A 21,332-nucleotide genomic window follows, 5' to 3' on the forward strand; every position below is an offset into this window, starting at 1 on the left:
CTAGAGATCTTCACCGGTTCAAGACGTAATCACCATCACCTGATCCCCACATCTCTTCATCCCATCCATAAGGATGTCCGGGATGCTTCACTGATGATAGCTACGACATTTCCCTGATCTGCAGGCTGTGTCCTTATTCAAAGAAGTGGGGACTTGGGAGGGAGGGCAGGTCTAGAGAATACCAACTTGTAGAGATCATTGCTTCTCTTTCTGCAAGGGTGACTAGCTATCTGTGTTGGTAACCAAAAATGGGCTCCTTAGCACTTAGTCAACAAGTGCCCTTGAATAGTTTGGCTTTTTCCCCTGATCTAAATGAATGTTCTGAAGTTTGGGGTGCTGGTTTTTTCCCCTGAACTGACTGAATGTTGGATTAAAGTAAGCTTGTCGGCCCCTTCACCTTGCTTTCCTTGATTAAGCAGATCGAAAGAACCTGTGCTTTCCCCGGCATACCTTACAACCCCGAAGAAGCTACTAGCCAGATGGTTAAAAACAGCTTCCGTTGGAGCCAGAGACAGCTACAGCTACAGCCAAAGCTGAAGCAGGAGCTGCTGGTAGCAGAGCTGACCTGCATGTGGATTGAGGAGTGCTGAACAAGGACTTGAGGCCAGTGGGTAGTCTTTTCACCATAGAGGGGAAGCATGTATATGATTTTGCTTTATACCATCATGCTTCTCTGTGGCCTCCTGGTTACTCTTGTGAGGCGGACTTATTGGGCCTGGAAGCTTTTGATCAAAATATCAAAATGGGGATGCTGGTTTGTGGGTTTGTTACTGTGGAGCCTAAATATATGCTTTGATTCTTCTGCCTCCTACTTTGAGAATTCCTTATATCCAGCGGTTCCGAACCTTTCAGACATATATATGATTCTTTTTGAAATTATAAATTCTGGCCTCATATTACACTATCCTGATACATTCAGAAGCCAAAATCATACCCAATGTCCTGTAAACTACAGGCTTTCTTCCCTTTTTAGAAAATCTGGACATTTTCTGTCCCTTCTGTTTCTCATCCACCATGTCTCGAGAATTATGGACAGCGAGTTGGCTCAGCAGGGAGCAGTTCTTTAAGTAACCTGGAGTGTAGCCCACCCAGGTCAACTAACCTGAACTTATTGCAGGCAGCTGGGTACCTTCCTGGGCTCTAAGAAGGATGAGGAGGAATTCATTTATTTTTGGTCTGTTCTGCAAAGTTATTCTTGCCAGAGGTAAAGAGAAGCAAAACTGTTTCTCTCACCTAGTAGCACTGTCCACTCCACCCCGAGGAGCTGTTCTTTCTTTGATCTATTTGGTTTTTTCAGTATCACTAAAAAGAGACATTTTTCTCTTAGCATTTCATATCTGTTTTAGCTAATTCCAAGCTTTCTCATTCCTGCTGCTATTCTTTGAGAATTGTTCCATGACCCGTCCTTGCTTCTACCTTTTACATAGGTCTTTAAACAATCTATTTTAGTCAGTGACCTATTTCCTCATTGGAATCTTCTGTTGGCATCTTCCTTAGGTGACCTTGTAGCCACCCTCCTCCCTCTCACCATATTAATGCCAAACTTGTTTCAGACACTGCAGCTCAGAACTCCACAGTTCAAGGGATCTGCCAGCCTTAGCCTCATCGTTGGTAGCTGGGATTACACCTGGCCGTCAGAATTTCACCCTCTTGGAGCTTCTCATGCCTCCCGGTCTGAGGTCTCCAGTAGAATTTTATACTTGGGATCCTATCTGGTCTTTCTCTGAGCCTTTTAAAATCTGTCCTTCCCCAAAAGTTAGGGTGCATGTCAGACAATGCCAAGCCTACGGGTCTTTGATCATGATGGGACAATCATTCCCTACCCCACTCAACTTTTGCTAGCTCAAAGGATATAGATGGAGAATCTACTTTGGGGCAGGGGTCCAGGTTCCCCTTTTTGCAAAACTTGGAAATCCAGAAGGTAGTGAGCAGGTAATACAGTGGATAGAGTACTGGACTTGGAGTCAGGAAGACCAGAATTTAAGTCCTGCCTTAAGTACTTGTTAAAAAAAAAAAGTCAAGTATTTCTCTTAGCCTCAGCTTCCCATCTATAAAATGGAGATAATAATAGCACCTAAATGAGATGATCTATGCAGACCTTAAAGGACTATGTGTGTTAGATGTTATTATCCCAGATGCTAATGGACTGAAGAAAGGCAGGAGTCCCGGGAGGCTGCTCTCCTCCTCTCCTTCCCCTCTCTCCCAGAATGGAAGAGGGATTAAACTTGTCCTTTTCGATTCTAGAGGGGAGAGGGTGGCAGTTGCAAAGACAGTTAAGAAAGGGACCCTAGAACTGCCTTTAGGTGGATGCTCTTCCTTTCCTTCCTTAGCACAGATGATCAAAAAATTTTATGACCTGATTTAGTACTCTGATCTAGAAGGAGTTTCACATCCAGGCTAGCGAAGGTTCAGGAATTACAGTCCAGACCAAAAAGAGCAAGAGACTTGGCAGTCCAAAGCCCTGGCTTTGTGACCTTGGGCAGGTCTCCCTCTCTCTTTTTCTCTGAGCCTCAGTTTTCCTCTCTGTACAGGGAGAGAGCTGGATTTAACGGTCTCTGAGATCCTTCCCAGCTCTGCCGTTCTCCTCCACATATCCAGCTACATATCCTCTTGCTTTAAATAAGCAATTTCTAGTACATTTATGTAGTACCTACTGTGTGCCAGGCCTGCACTGATCTCCTCTCTGGTTATCCCTAGATATGTAATACAGTTGCTCCCAGCAAACCTTCAGATTCTCAATGTTTTCTGGGCTGAACGATCTCACTTTGCTTGATTATTTATCAGGACCTATTTTTTCCCCTCAGAATAATTTTGTTCAGTTCTCTGCGTTTTCTGATTTTTCACAGATTTTTTTTTTATACTCTACTACCCAAATATGGATCCAAGAAAGGTGAAGCCATCTATCTTAAAAGGCTACGACAGGTTGATATAACAGAATAATAGGACTTTACATAGTGCTTTAAGGTTTACAGAGAGCTTCGCATGCATTATCTCATTAGAGTCTTATGACAACTCTGGGAGGTAGATGCTGTTATTGCCCATTGTACAGATGAGAAAACTGAGGCTGGGAGTTTAAGTGACTTGCCTAGAGTCCCATCTTAGAATTCGTGATAGGGGATAGGTGGGCTGGGCACTGTCTGACACGCACGCTAACTTTGGGGGAAGAACAGATTTTAAAAGTCTCAGAGAAAGACCGGATAGGATCCCAAGTATGAAATTCTACTGGAGACCTCAGACTGGGAGGCACAAGAAACCCTCAGAATTTTATTTTGTGTTTTCCTGACTCCAAGCCCAGTGTTTCAGCCATGTTTTTGCCTCTAGTTACTAAATTGTCCCCATTTTGGGAAAAAGGAGGTCAAATGAGTTGAACATCTGGGAAGTGAGATTTGTGCCCAGGGCTTCCTAAAGCCCAAGTCCAGCACCCCATCTGCTACATAAAACTATCTTCTTATAAATGAGGAAACTGAGTCTGAGAGATGAGGAATGACTTGCCCAGGGTCATGCAGCTCATTCAGTGGCAGCTCCAAGACTAACCCAGTACCTCTGACAGGTCCCTGCTCAGTGTTACCATTTTGTCTCCCACACTGATAGGCCGGTGCTAAACTTTCATTACCAAAGGTAGAAATAATAGAAGCAGCAGGGGGCGTGTTTCAGGATGAAGATGAGCCACATGTAAGATTGGCTTCAGGTCTTCAGCCTTCTTCTCTATACAAGGGGTCCTTCCATCTCAGGTCAATTCCCTCCCCTCTGCCTCAGCTCACAATGGAAACTTGGAGCCCAGGGACTCAGAGGTCCATCAGGGCAAGATGTCTTTCCTCAATGCCTGGTACTTTTTGAATTAACTTAATTAACCGGGAAACCTTCTATCTCCTCGTTCCCTATGGTAGAACATTTGAGCGCCAGGAGTTTAGCCTTCGGAAGGCCTGTGATTGAGGGAGGTAACTACCTCCCAGTAGTCAACATCAAAGGAAGTTTTCTGACTGGTGAGACGACTTGTACGTGATTCTGGTTGCTCAAATTCAGTGCATTTTCCAGTCTGGTCTCCGTAGCTAACACCCATATCTGCACTGGGCTGCCTAGAATTAGGAATCAATCAATTAATCAATAAACATTTATTAAGCATCTGTTATGTGCCAGGCACTGCGCTAAGTGCTAGGGATACAAAAAAGAGGCAAAAGACAGTCCTTGCCCTCAAGGAGCTCACAATCTAATGGAAATGAATCTTTTTTTTTTTTTTTTGTGCTTGAGTACCAAATGCCAGACAGACCTGCTGTTTCAGGAGAATGGTTCCTACTGGGCTCTTGCCACATCCTCCCATTGTCTCCCTGGGAAGGGCCTTGGCTTCTTGGTGATTCAGGCCCCAGGTACCCAAGTATGTGCCCCAGTCTTAATATGGGTGTTTCCTTTTGGACAGAGTAGAGAAAAAATTCCCTTGGCCTCTCCCTTGAAGAGAGGAGGGAAGAGTTTGAATTCAGAACTGAGGTAATATGTGGCCTAGACTCAAGATCCTCTCTCCCTGCTAGGAGAGTGATGTGATAGGATTGTGGGCCTGGGTAGAGGTAGCTGAAGGGTGGTAAGAAAGGAGAGATGGAGGTGTGGGGGAGTGGGGACCTCACTCCAGCTTTGTTCTTGTTACTATCCATTCCTAGTAAAACCACTAGAAAACAAAGGATTAAATGGACCTTTCCTTACTATAAATCATCCATCTGAAACCAAGAGCCAGCATTACATGTAATGGGGACAAACTGGAAGCCTTTCTGATAAGATTAGGGGTAAAGCAAGGATGTCCACTACCATCCTTTACTATCTGATAGAGAGCCAGAAATGCTTACTATAGCAATGAGATGATATAAAGAAATTAAGGGAATAACCACAGGTAAAAAGGAAACAAAATTATTGCTTGGGTTCTCCTGCTCTCAAGCTTCCTTCATTTGAGCAGACAGAAACTCCTAAAGGAATATAAGTTCTTTGAGAAAAGTTTGTGTTTTGGATTTTTACTTTGTATCCCCTGCACGGAGCCTCCATTTGTACACAGTCAGTGCTTAATAAATGTTTGTTGAAATTGAATTGAATAAAACCCTGTGGTTTTACCCATATATGGTAAGTAAGCTGTCTATTGAATGTAAAGAGCCCCAGACTGGGAATAGAGTCTGAGGTTCTAGCATGAGCTCTGCACTAATTTACTGTGCAACCATGGGTAAGTCCCTTTCCCTCTGTGGGCCTCAGTTTCTTTCACTATAAAATGAGAGGGCCAGACAACAGGACCTCTTCTTGCTCTGACATTCTTTTTCCTATCTGTCCCTCCCAAGTTTCAGTAATGGTAGAATAATAGAAGAAGCCATGAATTTGTAATAGCCACCCATGTGTCTTTCATTAGCACTTTAGAAAGCTCACAACAACTAGGTGAGGCTGGTTGTGCTAGTATTATTTCACACACATTCCATAATGGAGGAAGAAATTGAGGCATTGAAGAGAGAAAATGACATGCTGAAGGTTACAACAAGTAAGTGATGGAACCAGAACTGGGGCCTAATTCTAACTCTTGAGTTGCATCTTTCTGAGAAATAAGACCTACCCTTTAGTTATGGTACTGAATCTACCATTAACGTGATATGTGACTCCTTGGCTAAGTCCCTTCCCTGCTCTGGGTCCTTAGCATACCTATCTGTAAAATAAGAGTAGTAATTCATGTCCTGTCTTCATCATCAGGCTGATGCAAACATATTAGAATGGAAGGGATGGCCACTTTGCTAAGCTCACAAATAGAAGGTCATTCTTACTTATCTCAGGACCTGACAGTGGGAGAAGTGTGAAGTGAGAAGATGTTTTTCAGGGGGGAGTACTTTTTGTCTTTGAATGGCATCAGCCTATAAGATGAAGAGGGTTTAGTGAAGCTAAGGACCTTTCATGCTCTGACATTCTTTTTCCGATCTGTCCCTTCCAAGTTTCAGTAGCATTATTGTAGAGAAGTAGTGGAAGTTCAGAGGAAAAAGCATAAGCATTTCCCCCAGGGAAGGATATATAGTCACTATGTGTCTGGCCTTAGGGCTAGCCTATCTCCTCACCTAACCTCAGCCTTCTCCTGGGGCCTGTCATGATGGAAAGGAAGCTAGGAGGCACCCAGTTCTCAGAGGCACTTTAGGTTAAGTCCAGCCAGAGGTATGTTAAAACTAGTTCTAACCAGCTCTCAAGACCTGATTGTTAAATTTTTATTGTGATTATTTATTCCTTAGAAACGGACAATTGCTATAGATCACTTAATTTATTGTTTTGTTGACTCAAGAAAGTGATGGAGACAATTGTAATGATGCAGACTAAACTTAAAAGTGTGTCCTGCATACTTTTTTTTTCCCCTCTAGAAATCCTGGTTGTTAAACCTTTGCCAGCATAACACTGCCCTGTTCCAGGTCTAGCCTGGGCCCCAGTCATCTAGAAATAAAAGAGGTTGGGCTTATATTTTGGCAGATACATGGTAAGGTAGAGAGGAAAATGGATTTCTGTAAATTCAGTCCTATTTTAAAGTCCCTAAGGGAGTTGTCTCTTCCAAATGTCTTTTTTATAAAACTTTAAATCCTAATTTTCATTTATGAATCTGGATTTTCATGTAATGGGCTTGCCCTTATTGCTGTTTTTTTTCCTTAGAACATACAGCATAGAGCATCAGAGCTGGAGAGGACCTTAGAACCTCCATCAGAGCTAGAGTTTACAGGCACATGGGATGTGTGGTCAGAGTCAGGAGGTCAGAGTCAAGAGGGGCCAGGGAACAAAGGATATGGAATATCTGAACTGGAAGGCCAGTAGAACATAGAAGGTCAAAGTCAGAAGGTCTTTTGGAGCAGAGAATATAGAGTGTTAATAGCCTATGGAACAAAGAATGCCAAAAATCAGAGTCCAACATCTCCCACTGTATAGATAGGAAAACTGAGGCCCACAGTGAGGAAGGTCATAGCTCCATTTATGAGTTAAAGGCAAAGCTGGACCTTCCACCCAATGGTGCTACCACACTGCTTACTCTGAAGCCCAGAGCCCCCTTGGAGGATAGCCGATATCTCCTTCGGAACCTGAGCCCCACCCTCTCCTCTCCTAAGGAAAGCGGGGACGCAGTGCCACTGGGTTACACCACAGTGCACAGAGGAAAACAGCAAGCTTAAAGTCAAGAGACTGGGGTTTGTTTAACTACTGATTCAGTCATGATGAGTTGTGTGAACCTAGGCAATTCACTTCCTTTTTCTGGCCTCATTTTTGTCCTCTGTGAAATGGGAATAATTTCACTTGTACTCTCTACTTCGTAGGTCTGTTGTGAGGAAAATATTTTGTAAGCCTTAAGGCATTGTAGAAATGCAAGTTAATACGACTACACTGATCCTTGATTTTTGCATTCCAAGTATTTGTACAATAAATACACGGTCTCCTTTTCAGAGGCCTGGAACCAGCAGTGACTAGCCCTTCTCTGGGGGCTGAGCATCCCAGAATCTTCAGGGCCTCTACATTCTCCAATTGCCAGCTTGGGAGCTTCCCAGAAGGTTCCAGGCCTTTTTTTCCCCCAGGTCTTCAAAAGGAAGGCATCTTCCTTTCCCTTGCTTGTCTTTTAAAAAATAATAAATAGAGAAAAAATATATATATCTATCCATATCTATACACAGGGGCTCTTTCTTCAAGTTTAGGAGACCAAGATGGGTAGGAAGTGAGTAGAGAGGTGCTGCCGGCGGGTCCGGCCCCCTTGGCGAGGGGCACCCCGTCCATCCAAGGCCAGAAACATCTGTCGGCCTTCGTGTCTCCAGCGAAGGGAAGCGTACGTGTTATAGCCATTCTCCTCAATCCGTTCCATGAACTTGCAGTTGGGGCTGTATTCCCTCTGCGGAAGAGAAAGACAGGATGGGGGCAAAAGGCCCCAAAAGGCTCCTCAGAATTCCAGAGAGGGATGTGACCAGGGTCACAGAGGAAGCAAGGGGCAGTACCAGGCTTGCAACCAAGTCTCCGTCTTCCCAGTAACCCAGTGCCTCAAAGTAAGGGGGCTCCACACCCAAGAAACATGGTGAGACTTCTGTTTACCTTGGGGCCCTACCCAGTGAGGTTCCTTCCAGAACTGTTCTTGACTGTGGGGGTCCTCCCTTCTGTTCACCCCCCCCAGGTGAATACTCACCGTCCCATAAAGTTTTCCCCTCCGGTTCATGGCCAAGTAGAAGCCTGTGTAGACTGCTTTTATGGCCACAACACCCACTCTGACGGAGCGGATCTCCACAATGCCTGAGGAGAAAAGACACTGGGGTGGACTGTGGGTAGCCGTCAGCATTCTTGCACCCGGGTCAGCAACTGAAAGATGGGGGTCTGAGTCTAGGTCCCAGCTCTGCTAGTGATACCTGAGTGGTCTTGGGAAAAGCCTTTCCCCTCTCTTAAAGTGTGGGTAATAACACATGGCCTCTACTCTTCCTGGGTTTGTCATGTAAACTGTGAAACACCCACCATACACAGGTGAACTGCTAATCTTTGTAAACGTTAAAATGCTCCATCAATGTAGCTTAAGAGCCTTGGAGCTGAAGCGAGGAAACCCGATCCCTGTCCTGTCACTGACTGGCTCAGTGAGCAAGCCATCTCTAAAATGGGAATATTAATACATTACCTCCTTTATGGAGTTATTATGAGAAAAGCACTTTGTAAACCTCAAAAGGGGATTGAGATGGGAAGTGCTGTTATTTAATTAAAATCCTAGTAAAAGAGGAAGGAGCCGTTTCCTAGATGGGTGGACCATGGGTGTCTGCATCCCGCTAACCAGGAAGCTGTCTCATCAGTCTATCTTTCACAGTGGTGGGCAGGAGGGGAAGGGTCATGGGTACCACAGGTCCACTGGCCATCTTCCTTGTCCCATAGCCAGGTCATCCTGGGCTGGGGCAAGATGTAGGGAGGAGGCTGAGGCTAGCAGCCCATAGGGCAGGTTCTGGGAGAGCCCAGCTCCCACAGGAATGCGGGCAGGCGAGCAGGGCCGGACAGCCGGACCCAGGGCGTGGGAGCAAGCTGGAATGTGGAGGAAGCACCGAGGAAGCCAGCTTGGGGGTGGGGGAACTGGTGAAGTCTATCTGACGTGGGGAGGGGGTAGCTGGAAGGAAGTGGGGATTAAAGGGGGGATTGAAGGGGACTGACCTCATACTTGACCTTATTTCCTACTGCTCAGCTCCTCTACTTGGCAGCCTTACAATCACATGAGTAGGAACTTGATTGAACAATTCTGAGGTTTTTTATCCTGATAGGAAAGTCATTTAAATTGAGCAGGAAGAGCCCTGGACCTGGGTTCTAATCTTGGCTTTACAATTAGTTCATTCTGTAATCTTGAGAAAGTCCCTTTCACTCTGTGGGCCTCAGTTTCCTTATCTGTCAGGTAAAGGGGTTTCTGTTAAATTTCATTGAAGCAGCTAGGTGGCACAGTGGATTAAGTGCCCTGAGTTCAAATTCAGCCTCAGGTACTCATATAACCTTGGACAAGTCACTTAACTTCTGTTTCCCTCGGTTTCCTCAACTGTAAAATGGAGATCATAATAGTACCTGCCTCTCAGGGTTGTGGTGAGATCAAGTGAGATCAAAATTGTAAAGCGTTTAGCACAGAGCCTGGTATATGGTTAAGTGCTAGAAAAATTCTCTCATTACTATTACCACTGCTACTACAATTATTATATGATCCCTTAAGCACCTTCTAGCTCTGATATTCCGTGTTCTAAGGTCCTTCCCAGTTCTGCCATTCTGTGTCCTGAGGACCCTCCCAGCTCTGATAGTCTATGTTCTCAGGGCCCTCCCAGCTTTGCCATTCCACGTTCTCAGGGCCCTCCCAGCTTTGCCATTCCACGTTCTCAGGGCCCTCCCACCTTTGCCATTCCACGTTCTCAGGGCCCTCCCAGCTTTGCCATTCCATGTTCTAAAGGCCCTCCCAGCTCTGTCTGTATTCTAAGGGCTCTCTGAGTGATGACAGTTTCTATTCTATACTAGGAAGTCCTTCCCAGATAATATTGAGTGTTTTGTGATTCTCTAGCTCTTCTCTGTTCATATTCCATGGTTCCCATTACCTACGGGAAAAAGTCCCAACTTGTCAGACTGGCATTCAAGGCCTTGTCTAACTTTCCACCTGCCTATTTATCTAACCTTATTTCCCACCTCCTTAGCAATCCCCAAGGCTCAACAGTGTTGCCAGGCCGTAGAATGGGGTAGGTCCTTGGCTTTCACAAACTGGTGCCTCCCCGCACATGTGCACATCAACACACCACCACATCTGGCTTCTGACACTGAAAGCTACAAGTAAAGCCCTGCTCGTTCAGCTAGGCAAAATCTAACACAGAATCATAGATTTAGAACTAAAATGGATATTGTGGGGAAGCAGGGGGGGATGTTGGGTCCAACCTTCGTGTTTCACAGATGAGGAAACTGATGCCCAAAGGTTAAATGACTCGCCCAGGATCACACAGCCAGTAGGAATCTGAGGCAGGATCAGAACCCAGGAATTCCTGACTCCAAATTCTGTCCTCTATCTGCTCTGTCTCGCTAACTCTTCAGCTGCCTATCTCAGGTCCAGAGAATCTGTCTTCCATCTCAGCAGAGAGAGATGGCCCTAAGGAGCAAAGAGAGAAGGAGTAGGTACCCTGGCACTTGGTAGCCTGTGCATTCTTCCTTAGGAGAGCATCAGTTCTGTAAGGAGTCTTAGAGACCATCATGTTCAGCCTTTTCATGTCAGAGATGGAGAAACTGAGGCCAGGCAGGAGGAAGAGCCAAGACTGAAACGTGGGTCTCCTGACTCTTTTAGCATGACCTAAATCTGCCCTTTCCCCACCTCTGAATCAGAAAATGGCAGCCACCACCAGCCATAGGAGAGATCTGCTTTGAGCCATCCAACACTCAATGACCTGGTTGCCCTTGGGGGCAATGGCAGACACTTGGGGGCGGCTGTCTGGGACTGGGGCGAAGGCACAGATCTCTAATGGAAGATCCATAAAAGTCGCTTGAATCCTATTTCAGACCCAAGTCTCCTTTGGCCTGGACTTTTCATTTCCCTGACTCCACTCTCTTGTTGTTGAATCTCTTTAGTACAACACGCCAGAGCTGTCTTCCTAAATCTCTCAGGCGTCTCTCTGGAGACTCCACATCCCACAGGGGAAAGTCCAAAGAGGGCATTTTAGGTCCTCCCTAATCCATCTTTTTTCTTCCTTGCTAAAGTTTTTATGCACAGCTCCTTTGCTTCAGTCACACTGGTCTCACTTCAGTCCCCTGAAATACCCTGCATTTTTCTGTCAGGTTAATTTGCCCAAACTCATCCAGTAAGGGATGGGGTGAGGATTCAAACCATGGTCTTTGGATTCTGAGTCTGTGAGATGAGAGGCAGGGGGCTGGCTTATTTCTAAGGACCCTTCTTACTTGGATGCACTGTATTCTATGTTGTAAGGGAGCATGGTCATGGAAAAGGGCCCTGCTTTTAGAGTTAGACCTGGTTTGTGCATTCACTAGCTAGATGACTTCACTTCCTTTCTTTAGGCCTCCATTTTCTCCATCTGTAAAATGAGACTGGACCAGACAGTGTCTCCAAGGTCCTTTCCAGCTCTAAAGTCATAACTATAACATCCCTATCAGCTCTAAAATTCTGCATCTCTTTGGGAAAGAGCTAGCTGGTGGAGGGCTTTTCTCTAGGGACCCTCCCTCCACTCCTGGCTGGTGATCCCTTTCTCTATCTCTGCCTCATACACACCCAGTCCCACCCTGCAGTATCTCCTCTGGAAATGGCCAGTGACTTTGACACTCAGTTCTGCTGGCTCTTTGCCCTCTCTCCATTCCCAGGAAGGGGAAATAGAACCTGTTATCAGGAAAAGTTTATAGAACTTCACAGATTATCAGAAATGACAAGGTCCAGAGAGAATATCTAGTACCATCTCCTCACCTTACAGTGGATGAAGTGCAAGGGCAAAGAGGAGAAAGGATTGGCACAGGATCTACCAGGGGCAAGACTAGAACAAGATTCACCAGCCCCCTGGCTTGTCCTGCTGCCCACTGTTGGTTTTCCCTACTCACACCTTACACCTTGTGGCCACAGCCTACTCTTCCCCAAAGGTAACTGGAGAATTGGGGACAGGACAGGGCTTTGGTTCCCGGGGCCCTGATGGATGGCCCATGCTGAGGAAGCAGAAAGCACCGTCCACCTCTGGCAGCCTCTGGCCTCCTTTTCCTCTTTCCCGGAGGTCCAGGGTACCAACTTTCACATCTGAGCCCATCCTTCCACTAAGACTTATCACTCCCTCCATACTCATGTACATAGGCACTCTTTGCTGTGTCTGGGGAGGAAGGGATGGGGATTGCTAGCTGTGGCTGGACAGGGCAGCCTCTGTGGCTCCTTGGGACCTGAGCTGGGGCTGGAGCATCCTGACCAGCTTCCACCCCCTTCCATGCCCCCATCAGAAAGACTCATAGAACCTCAGAGGCAAGTGGAAGCTCAGAGGGCATCATGTCCACCTTACACCTTTGTAGAAACCACCTCCATAACATCGCTGTAGACCTACAATGAGGGGGAACTTTCTGCTTTACTAGAGATTTCCATTTTTGGACAACTCCGATTAGAGAGTTGAACTGAGGTTTTCCTGTCAATGACTCCCTCCCTAACGTACAATGCCCTCTAGGGCCAAGCAGGACGAAGCTTAACTTTTTCCTCATGACCGTTGATCTCAAACTTGAAAAGAGCCACCAAATGGTGGCTTCCTCAGTCAGCTCAAGTCTTCTTTTTTACTGGACAGAAATGCCCAGTTCCTTCTATCTTCCTATGGCACTGCTCCCTTCCTGGTTGCTTTCCTCTGGGTACCCTTCACTGTCCTCCCTAAAAAGGGTCCCCAGAACTGAGCAGAGTACCCTAGGCAGTCCTGATCAGTGTCTGTCCTTGTCTCTCACTGGGGAAGTTTTGCTTCTGTTGATGCTGTATCACCTTAGAATGTAGGCAGAGATGGTTAAAGGGTGGAAGAGCCTGAGGCCGAAGGGTGGGCTTTATGGTCCAGTGAGTTTCCCCTCCAGTCAGAGGTGACCAGCAGTGACAGGGCTAGAGGGGTGGTTGTGGGAAGTCTAGCCAGAAGAGAACCGACTCTCCCTCCATCTAGATGTGTCCTGGGGTGGGTGGAGCCAGAAGTGGGCATCCAGTGGGTCAGGTTGGAGTTTAAAAGCTTCCCTGTCCAGATGTCCAAAGCACTGATGCCAGATATGCCCTAGGGAAGCCCAACGGTGCATGGAGGGGCCCAGGATTCCAGTCTCCATAGCCCCCGAAATCTCTAAGAAGGGACCTCTCAGAATGTTGACTGTGAAAGGAAGCTTTCTCTCTCCTCCATCCAAGGGAAGCCAGATGCTTGGGTGCCAGCCACTAAGCCCACCACTGAGTCATCTGGTGAGCAAGTTGCCCCTGTCCTCTGTCCTCACCCAGGGAGGCACATGGGCTAATGAGTGCTTTGAGATCCCCAGATGAAAGGGGCTGGGGAAGGGCAGAGGGTTATTATCCTCCTTAATTACGGTGATTACTCACTGGGTTCTCATTAAAGACAGCAGCAGGTGATTAGCCTGGAGTCCAGTGTTGGGGGTAGTCAGATCCCCCAATCTAGGACTATCGGTTCTGGGTGTCTCCCCTACCCCATCCGTCCCAAAGACAGTTGGGTCCCTAAGGGCTTCCTTCTTCCTTTCTCCAGCTCATACTTCAGGGACTGGTCCTTCTACCCTCTGAGGTCTACAGATAAGATCAGGATAGCAGCAAGGTCACCGTCACTGAGAACAAGGACACCTTGCCTCCTCTGCCCCACAGCAACAGGGAAAGACTGGGATCCAGGAGAGCTGAGTTCTAGCCCACAGCTGTCTGTTTAACCTTGGAAAAATTCTTTCTCCTCTCAGCCTGTTTCCTCTTCCATGAAAAGGTCTCTTTCTAGATTGGACAGTCTAAAAATATATGATGGTGGAAGGGCATCTATCCACTAATGACTTAGAAAAAAGTGCCTCCATCCTTTGACTTGGGCTCTCTTCTCACTGCCCCCACCCCGGGCTTCTGTGGTCCTGCTCTTGGTGGAACCCCCCCACCCCCCTCCTCAGGCCAAACACTGATTTTCCTTGGTTCTCCTCCTCCAATTCTCTCTTCCCTTCTGGACTTGGTCCCTCTTATTCATCCTTTTTCTAGGATTCTCCAGCATCCCTGGAAACCGCTGGCCCCCCTGTAATTTGGGACTGACTACCCCATCCAGGCCAGGCCTCCATCTCCAGGCTGCCCTACTCACTGTTGGGGCAGTGGGGCTGCCGTGTGCCTTCGACCCTGCCACTGGGCCCAATGTGCAAGAAGAAGTGGGTGGATGAGTAGAGCCTTCGCCATCGGACGTCACCTTCCAGGTGATGGTAGCTCCGAGCATGACGGGCACCGCTGATGCTAATGCTGAGGTCACTCGGCCACAGGGGTTGGGGCCTGCTGGGCCGGAGACCCCAGGAGCTCTGGGCCCGGGCTGCAAGGAGCAAGGCCAAGCAAAGCCAGGGCCCGGGGGGCATGGTAGAGAGGTGGTTGGCTCACTCTCTCTCGATGACCAGGCCGCAGGACCAGGCTGGTCTTCCCTGGTGCTCCATGTCCCAGCCAGTTGGGGAGGATGTCAAGCTCAAGACAGGATGGAGATCAGGTCTTGGTAGTCCTTGTTCAGCCTCTCAGCCTCCTCACAGCTCCTGATTCCCTAAAGACTTCACATCCAGAAAGATGGTGTTCTATCCCCGACTCACTGTGTGACCATAGGCAAGTCACTTCTCTAGCTCCGGGCCTCAGTTTCTTCCTCTGTGAAATGGGCAGGTTGGACACGCCAGGAGGTACCTTCTGGCTCAGAAAATCTAGATAGACATTTCCTGGGAGGTCCCACCAGAATCCCCTTGTCCCGGGCAGCTACAAGGAAAGGAAAGCAAGAGAGGTGTCTCTGGTTCCCTGGCTTTCGCAGTCCCCTCAGCCAGGCGGCTCTTGGCTCTTGGCTCTTGGCTCTTGGCTCTAGCCTCCACTGGCTTCTACCGAAGGCTTGTAATCTTGGAGGCTTGATTCAAACCAGCCCCTCCCACTAGGGTGGGGCTTTCCCCACTGAACAAATGGAGGGGAAGGGGGACGAGCCATGCCAGGCTAGAGTCAGGGGTGGGGGCTCATTCACAAAATTCTTTGGGCTTTACTGGCCTGTGTTTCTGCCCTGAGGGTCCTAGTGAAGGGGGGAGGTGGGGTAAGGGAGCGTGGATGGGAGTGTGTGAGAATGAGAGACCGAGATTGAGAGATTCAGAGAGACCAAGGCAGAGACAGAGATAGGGACAGAATAAAATCAGAAGCAGGATCAGGAACGGGATCGAGAAAGGGACCAAGACAGGAACAGGTACAAAACCAGAGAGAGTGAGAGAGGATAGAGAGAGAAGGGAGAGAGGCAGAGAAGAGAGGAGAAGAGGAGAGGGGGGAAAGGGAGGAGACAGAGGAGAAGGAGAGACAGAAGAGGGAGGGAGAGAGAAATGAGAGGGAGGGGGAGAAAGAGGGAAGAAGAGAGAGAGAGGAGAGAAAGAGAGGAGGGAAAAAGAGAAGAGAGAGGGAGGGGAGGAGAGGAGAGAAGGAGGAGAGAGGAGGGAGGAGGAGAGGAGACAGGAGAGGGAGAGAGAGAAGAGGGAGGGATGGAGGGAGAAAGGAGAGAGAGAGGAGAGAAAGAGGGAAGAGGAGAGAGAGGGAAAAGAAAGAGAGGAGGGAGAAAGAGAAAAGAGAGGGAGGAGAGAGGGGGAGAGAGAGAGAGGAGAGGAGGAGAAGGAGAGAGGAGGGAGGGTGGAGAGGAGGCAGAGGAGAGGGAGAGAGAGAATAGGGAGGGATGGAGGGAGAAAGGAGAAGGGGGAGAGAAAGAGAGAAGAGGAGAGGAGGAGAAGGAGAGAGGAGGGAGGGTGGAGAGGAGGCAGAGGAGAGGGAGAGAGAGAATAGGGAGGGATGGAGGGAGAAAGGAGAAGGGGGAGAGAAAGAGAGAAGAGGAGAGAGGGAGAAAGAGAAGAGGGGGGGAGAAGAAGAAAGGGGGAGAGAGAGGAGAGAGAAAGAGAGAAGAGAGGAAGGGAGGAGAGAGAGAGAAGGAGAAATAGAGGAGGGAGAGAGAGGAGGAGGGAGAGGAGAGAGAGGGGAGGAGGGAGAGAGAGAGACCCCCAGGCCATAAGGGTCATGATGCAGGAGAGTGGACTTCTATTAGCGTGGGTGTCTCTGACTGTGCCATGTTTATGTGTTTTTGTGTGGGGGTGTGTGTTTGCATGCGTGTGCCCAGCAGCAGATGTGGCAGCTCAGCAGTTATGAAGGTGTGATGTGATCCTGTGGCGGAGGTGGAGGTGTGTTTGTCCGTCTGTCTGTTGGGCCATGTGTGTCAAAGGCCGAATCTGTCAGGAAGCAAGTCACGCATGTGTACAGGTATGTGTGTGTGTGTGTGTGTGTGTGTGTCTGTGTGTCTGTGTGTGTCTGTGTCTGTGGGTGTTTGTTACATCAGTGACTAGATGGAGGGATCTCACGTGTACTTGTCCCCTTGGGCTAGAGTCAGGAAGGTCCTCACAGGACTTCAGAGTGCTAAGACCTCATACCTCATTTTGCAGAGGGGGGAAGCTAAGGCCTGAAAATGGAGGGGTCTTGGCCAGGGTCACCTAAGTGAATCAGTGGCAGAGGGGGAGCTAGACCCCAGCTCTCCAGCATTTCAGATCTGGGCTTTCCAACAAGGACCCGCCAGCTTCCTTATCTCACCGATGGGGAAATGGAATCCTGGCTCAGTGGCTTTCTGTGACCTTAGAAGAGTCTCTTCTGCTCTCTGGCCTCGGTGCCCTCATTTATAAAATGGACGAGGTGATACCTGTGGGACTTTTATAGGTCCAGATCCTCCGAGCCTGGAAGAAGGTGGGGTTGGGCCTCCCTCAAGATCATTGTTTATAAATGGGTGCGAGTCATTAGGTTAGAAGACGATATTGTAGCATGGTGGAAAGAGCTCCGGATTTGGGATAAGAGGCATGGTCTGAATCCTGATTCTGCACCTTCCAGTACGGCCATGGACAGCACTTCAATTCTCTAGATCTCAGTTTCCATTTTTGTAAAATTTGAGGATCAGGTTTCTAAGCTCCCTGAATACACGTATCAATTACCTATAAGTCTGTGATTCACACAGGCTGGCTCTGGGGTGGGGCAAGTGGCCAGGGAAGGGTGAAAGGTCTGAGCTGTCCCCTCCCCCCACCTTGGGGGAGGCTCTTTAAATAGCAAAGAGGTGAAGGCATGGGTGATACCCTGGCAGTAGCTTTGGTGACACCCATGAGTAGCCCAACCGGCAGAGTGGGATGGCAGGATTGCGTCTCAGCAGCTCTCTGCTTTGGTGCCCAAGGCTCAAGACAGTTTGGTACCAGACCCAGAGATGGAAATGAGGGTGAGTCTAGGTGGAATGAGAGGCAAAGCTCAGGTCTAAAAACCAGGAGGCTTATGGTCTGGATCCCACTCTGCTGTGGCTTATTCCTCTGGTCTCAGTTTCCCCATCTATAAAACAGGGTGTCTCTTGGATTTTCCTTGTTCTCCAGGGGAAAGAAGTAGGGGGGAAGGAGTGGGGGGAGGGACATTAACATAAGTCTAACTGGGGAAGACCTCAGGCTATTGTGTGATGAGCCAGGATATCTAAATCCAGGCAGGTTGGAGCCCCGTCCCATATAGCCTTGGGGGAAACACTGTTAACTAGTTTAAATCTCCTATTATCCCCTGAAGGGAGTTCCCTGTCTCCCCCTCCCACCCAGGATTATCTGAGGGCAGGACAGTAGAGGGCTTCATTTTCAAAATCATGGAATCCCTCTTTTTCCCTCCCTGTCTCTCCCTCCCTCCCTCCCTCCTTCCCTTCCTTCCTTCCTTCCTTCCTTCCTTCCTTCCTTCCTTCCTTCCTTCCTTCCTTCCTTCCTTCCTTCCTCTGTTTCTTCTTCTTCTTCTTCTTCTTCTTCTTCTTCTTCTTCTTCTTCTTCTTCTTCTTCTTCTTCTTCTCTCTCTCTCTCTCTCTCCCCCCCTCTCCCTCTCCCCTTCAGTTCACATAGGGCATCATACTGTTACCTGCAGGTTCTCTGCCCAAAGGAAAATTTTGATCCCTGAAACCTTATTTTCTTCTTTAAGGACCTCTCCTTAAAGCCAAATCACTGTGGCAATAGGTCCTTGGCCAAGCCCTAATGATGGAGTTTAGACTGTGGGAGCCCCCTTGAACTCCCCTTGAATCTTCCCACCAGATGAGACGTTTGCCTGAGGCCATAAACCTTGATTCATTATTGCTAGGCCCAAATCTCTAGGCTGGGTTACTCTTAACCTAGCCTGGCCCTCCATTGTCTGGCTAGTTTAAGGGTAACAGATTTGGGCATGGACACTTTGATAGGATCAAGAGTGGAAATTAGCCAGACAGTGGAGGGCTAGGCTAGGTTTCAGTAACCTAGCCTAGAGATTTGGGCCTAGCAATAATCAAAGGCTTATGATCTCAGACAAGAAGCCTCATCTAGTGGCAAGATTCAAGGGGAGTTCAAGGGGGCTCCCACGGTCTAAACCCCCTCACTACCTGGTCAGTGTTTGGGCCCACATTGGCCCAGAGTGAATGTAAACTACAATTGTTTCTGTTTTAGCCAGAAACCTTGAGGGTCTTGCCCTCCCAGATTGATTTTTTTTTCTCACCAGGTGAAGAGGTCATTCTCTGCCTCATTTGTTATCCAGCCTTAATCACTGTTCCCCTAGTCAAACTGAGACATGGAAAAGACTTCAGCTTGAAAAGGCCAAGATCTCCCCCTGCATCCAGGGCCATCTCCAGTTGTCCTGGCCATTGGACCCAGATGGCGCTGGAGGAGAAAGTGAGGCTGGTGACTTTGCACAGCCCTCCCTCACTTAAATCCAAATTCATTTGCATGTCAATGTCCTCTTTGAGAAGGAAGGGTAAACAACAATCCCTGTCCCCACCAAAAGCACCTGGGTTACTGTGGCTCACTCACTCATCCTGCATTTAGTAAGCACCTACTGTGTACTAGGAACCATGCTCAGTTCTAGCGATATAGAGGTGGAAAAGTGACTGTTTAAGGACATTTCAGTTTAATCAACATCAACTCAGCCAAGTGGAATAGGGCACACGGATGGGTGGGGGTGGAGAGACCCAAAGTTCCCTAGGAAGACTGGGGCTTGCATATATGAGGTAGCATGTACGTAAACTTCAAGCACTGTTATCATCAGGGCTTCAGGGCAATCTCGTGAAGGAGTGTGCTTGAAGCAGGGAGACCACTTGGAGGACTGAAACAGCGCCTCCCCCAGGCCCGGAAGTAGGCAAAGGCCTGGAAGCCGGCCTTCCTCACACAGACTTCTCCACTCCATAGCTCTCCTAGCGGAAGACGGATGAGCAGCACAGCCAATCAGAAGTCATATTCTGGACGCCCTCCGCCCCACCCAGCCCTCCGCATGGTTCTATGGGATTTGTAGTGTTGGTGCCCCACCCGGTGCGCCTGGGGTCGCACTTCCCCGAGGAAGCGGAGACCACAACTCCCAGCAGCCAGCGCGAATCGCGCGCCTGCGCGTTAGAGGCCGGTCCGGTCCGGGGCTCGCGGCGGGGAGGGCGGTCTGGCCGAGCCTCGTGCTGTTCCGGGGTTCCCCGGGCCGCCGGCATGTCGGTGCTTCGGCTGAGGGCTTCTCTGCTGAGCCGGGGCGCGGCGGGGCTCGGCGGAGCCCTGCGGCCCGAGGGCAGCTCCTGTCCCAGTCCCGAGAAAGGTAAATGGGAGCCCCGCGAATTCCTGTCAGGACGCTGGGTCCGTGACCTCTGACCCTTAGGAAAAGCCTTTCAGTCTCGTCCCCAGCTTCCGTTTGACCCCTCACCCACCCCCGACCCTGCGGGTCAGGTGTCTGGTGATCCCAGATCTTTCGGCCCTAAAGTTCAAGAACTCCCAGCCCTTCAGGACCCTCAGGTTCGAGGAGCCTTGACCTTTGACTTCGGCACGGACTTTTCTAGCCTCTGAACTTTAACCCCCATTTTCTAAAACTGGCCCCTACTTTTATTCTCTCCCCGATGTCCGTCACCTTCTGGGAAGCCTGTTACCTTTGACCCCATGGCAGCAAGGTTAGAGTGGACAGGAAGACCTGGGTTCAAATTCCGCCCCGGACACTTACTAGTTGTATGGTTCTGGGGACGAGTCACTTCGCGTCTGATTACCTCAGTTTCCCCAGCTGTAAAGTGGCGATGATGCTGATAATAGCCTCTGCTTCCAAGAGTTGCTGTGGGGAATCAGATGAGCTAGAATTTGCAAAGCGCTTAGCACAGTGCCCTGCGCATAGTAGGTACTCAGTGAGGAGGGAAGCAAGCATTTAAAAGCTGAGCTAAGCGCTTTGCAAACCCTGCCTTCTCATCTGATCCACCCAGCAGCCCGGGGAGGTCGGGGCTGTGATTGTTTCCTTCCATGTGCACAGCCTCCGACATCGCTGGAGCTGACCCCAGGGTCACCTAAGCTCCCAGTCTGGGCCCTGGGCCCTGAACTCTTCCCCAGTCTGCCCGTCAGCCTCGGGAACCAGGGACCAGGTCGTAGAACCACAGGTCTAGAGCCTTTGAGGTGTAACGGTTTAGTCCCTCCCCCTTTGGCTGACCATGCTGAAGAGACTTGAAGCCAAGTGAGGAGAAGTGACTTCTCCAAGATCACATGAGCAGTAAGAATCAGGTCTTGGATGTCGGCGTTGGACCACATCCTGTCTGTTGTGTGGCATTGCCCTTGCCTGGTGATGCCAGGGCCCAGATGAGGAGGGAGGAGGAAAGGGAGCAAGCATTTATTAAGTGCCTACTATATGCCGGGCAGTGTGCTAAGCACTTTACAAATATTAAGGAGCCTGGAGGCAGAAAAGGACTCAGTCTGCCCTCTTTGAGGCTCTGGAGTTAATAGTCATTTTTCCTATAGGAGCCTGGTGGACTCGGGGCAGAAGGTACTCAGTCAACGTTCCCGAACGGGATAGGAGGAGGGATGCGGGGCAGGTAGAACTATTGGAAGGTAAGTTTGGGACCCTGGGAGTTGGGAGAGGCTCCCGAGGGAAAACAGTTTTCATGGAAACATGTCACCATTCATTGATCACTAGTCTCAAAGTGCAGATGTGGGAGCCTGAAAGCCTCCCCATTACCTTTAGGATAAGGTGCAGACTTCACAGTCAGGCTTCTGCGTCTGTTTCCAAGCTGACTGCACATCATTCCCCTCACCCCTCACACGTGCTGAGTGTTTGCCGGGCTGGTGTGCTTGCTGTTCCCCCTAGGCAGCATTCCCATTCCCGTTCTGTGGGTTTTCTCCCATGTCCTCACTCCTACCTTGGAGAACCTCTT

The 21,332-nt window shown here is 48.9% G+C and overlaps 2 protein-coding genes across 2 annotated transcripts in view; one reads left to right on the forward strand and one right to left on the reverse strand.

Moving 5' to 3' along the window:
* Positions 1–7,660: 7,660 nt before the first annotated feature.
* On the reverse strand, positions 7,661–14,523 carry FGF22 (fibroblast growth factor 22). Its single transcript, XM_036741607.1, has 3 exons — positions 14,262–14,523; positions 8,144–8,247; positions 7,661–7,855 (listed from the first exon to the last, which is right to left on the reverse strand). The coding sequence occupies exons 1-3, from the start codon at positions 14,521–14,523 to the stop codon at positions 7,661–7,663; spliced, it is 561 nt and encodes a 186-aa protein (XP_036597502.1).
* A 5,020-nt stretch (positions 14,524–19,543) lies between these two features.
* The window catches only part of POLRMT (RNA polymerase mitochondrial), a 50,812-nt gene continuing 49,023 nt past the window's right edge, over positions 19,544–21,332 (forward strand). The window contains exons 1-2 of the mRNA XM_036767471.1: positions 19,544–19,747; positions 20,920–21,009. Coding sequence (XP_036623366.1) covers positions 19,645–19,747; positions 20,920–21,009 — 193 coding nt within the window. The 5' untranslated portion in view covers positions 19,544–19,644. The remainder of the gene's footprint in view (positions 19,748–20,919; positions 21,010–21,332) is intronic.

Source organism: Trichosurus vulpecula, chromosome 1 (genome assembly GCF_011100635.1).
Source record: "Trichosurus vulpecula isolate mTriVul1 chromosome 1, mTriVul1.pri, whole genome shotgun sequence".
Lineage (NCBI taxonomy): Eukaryota > Metazoa > Chordata > Mammalia > Diprotodontia > Phalangeridae > Trichosurus > Trichosurus vulpecula.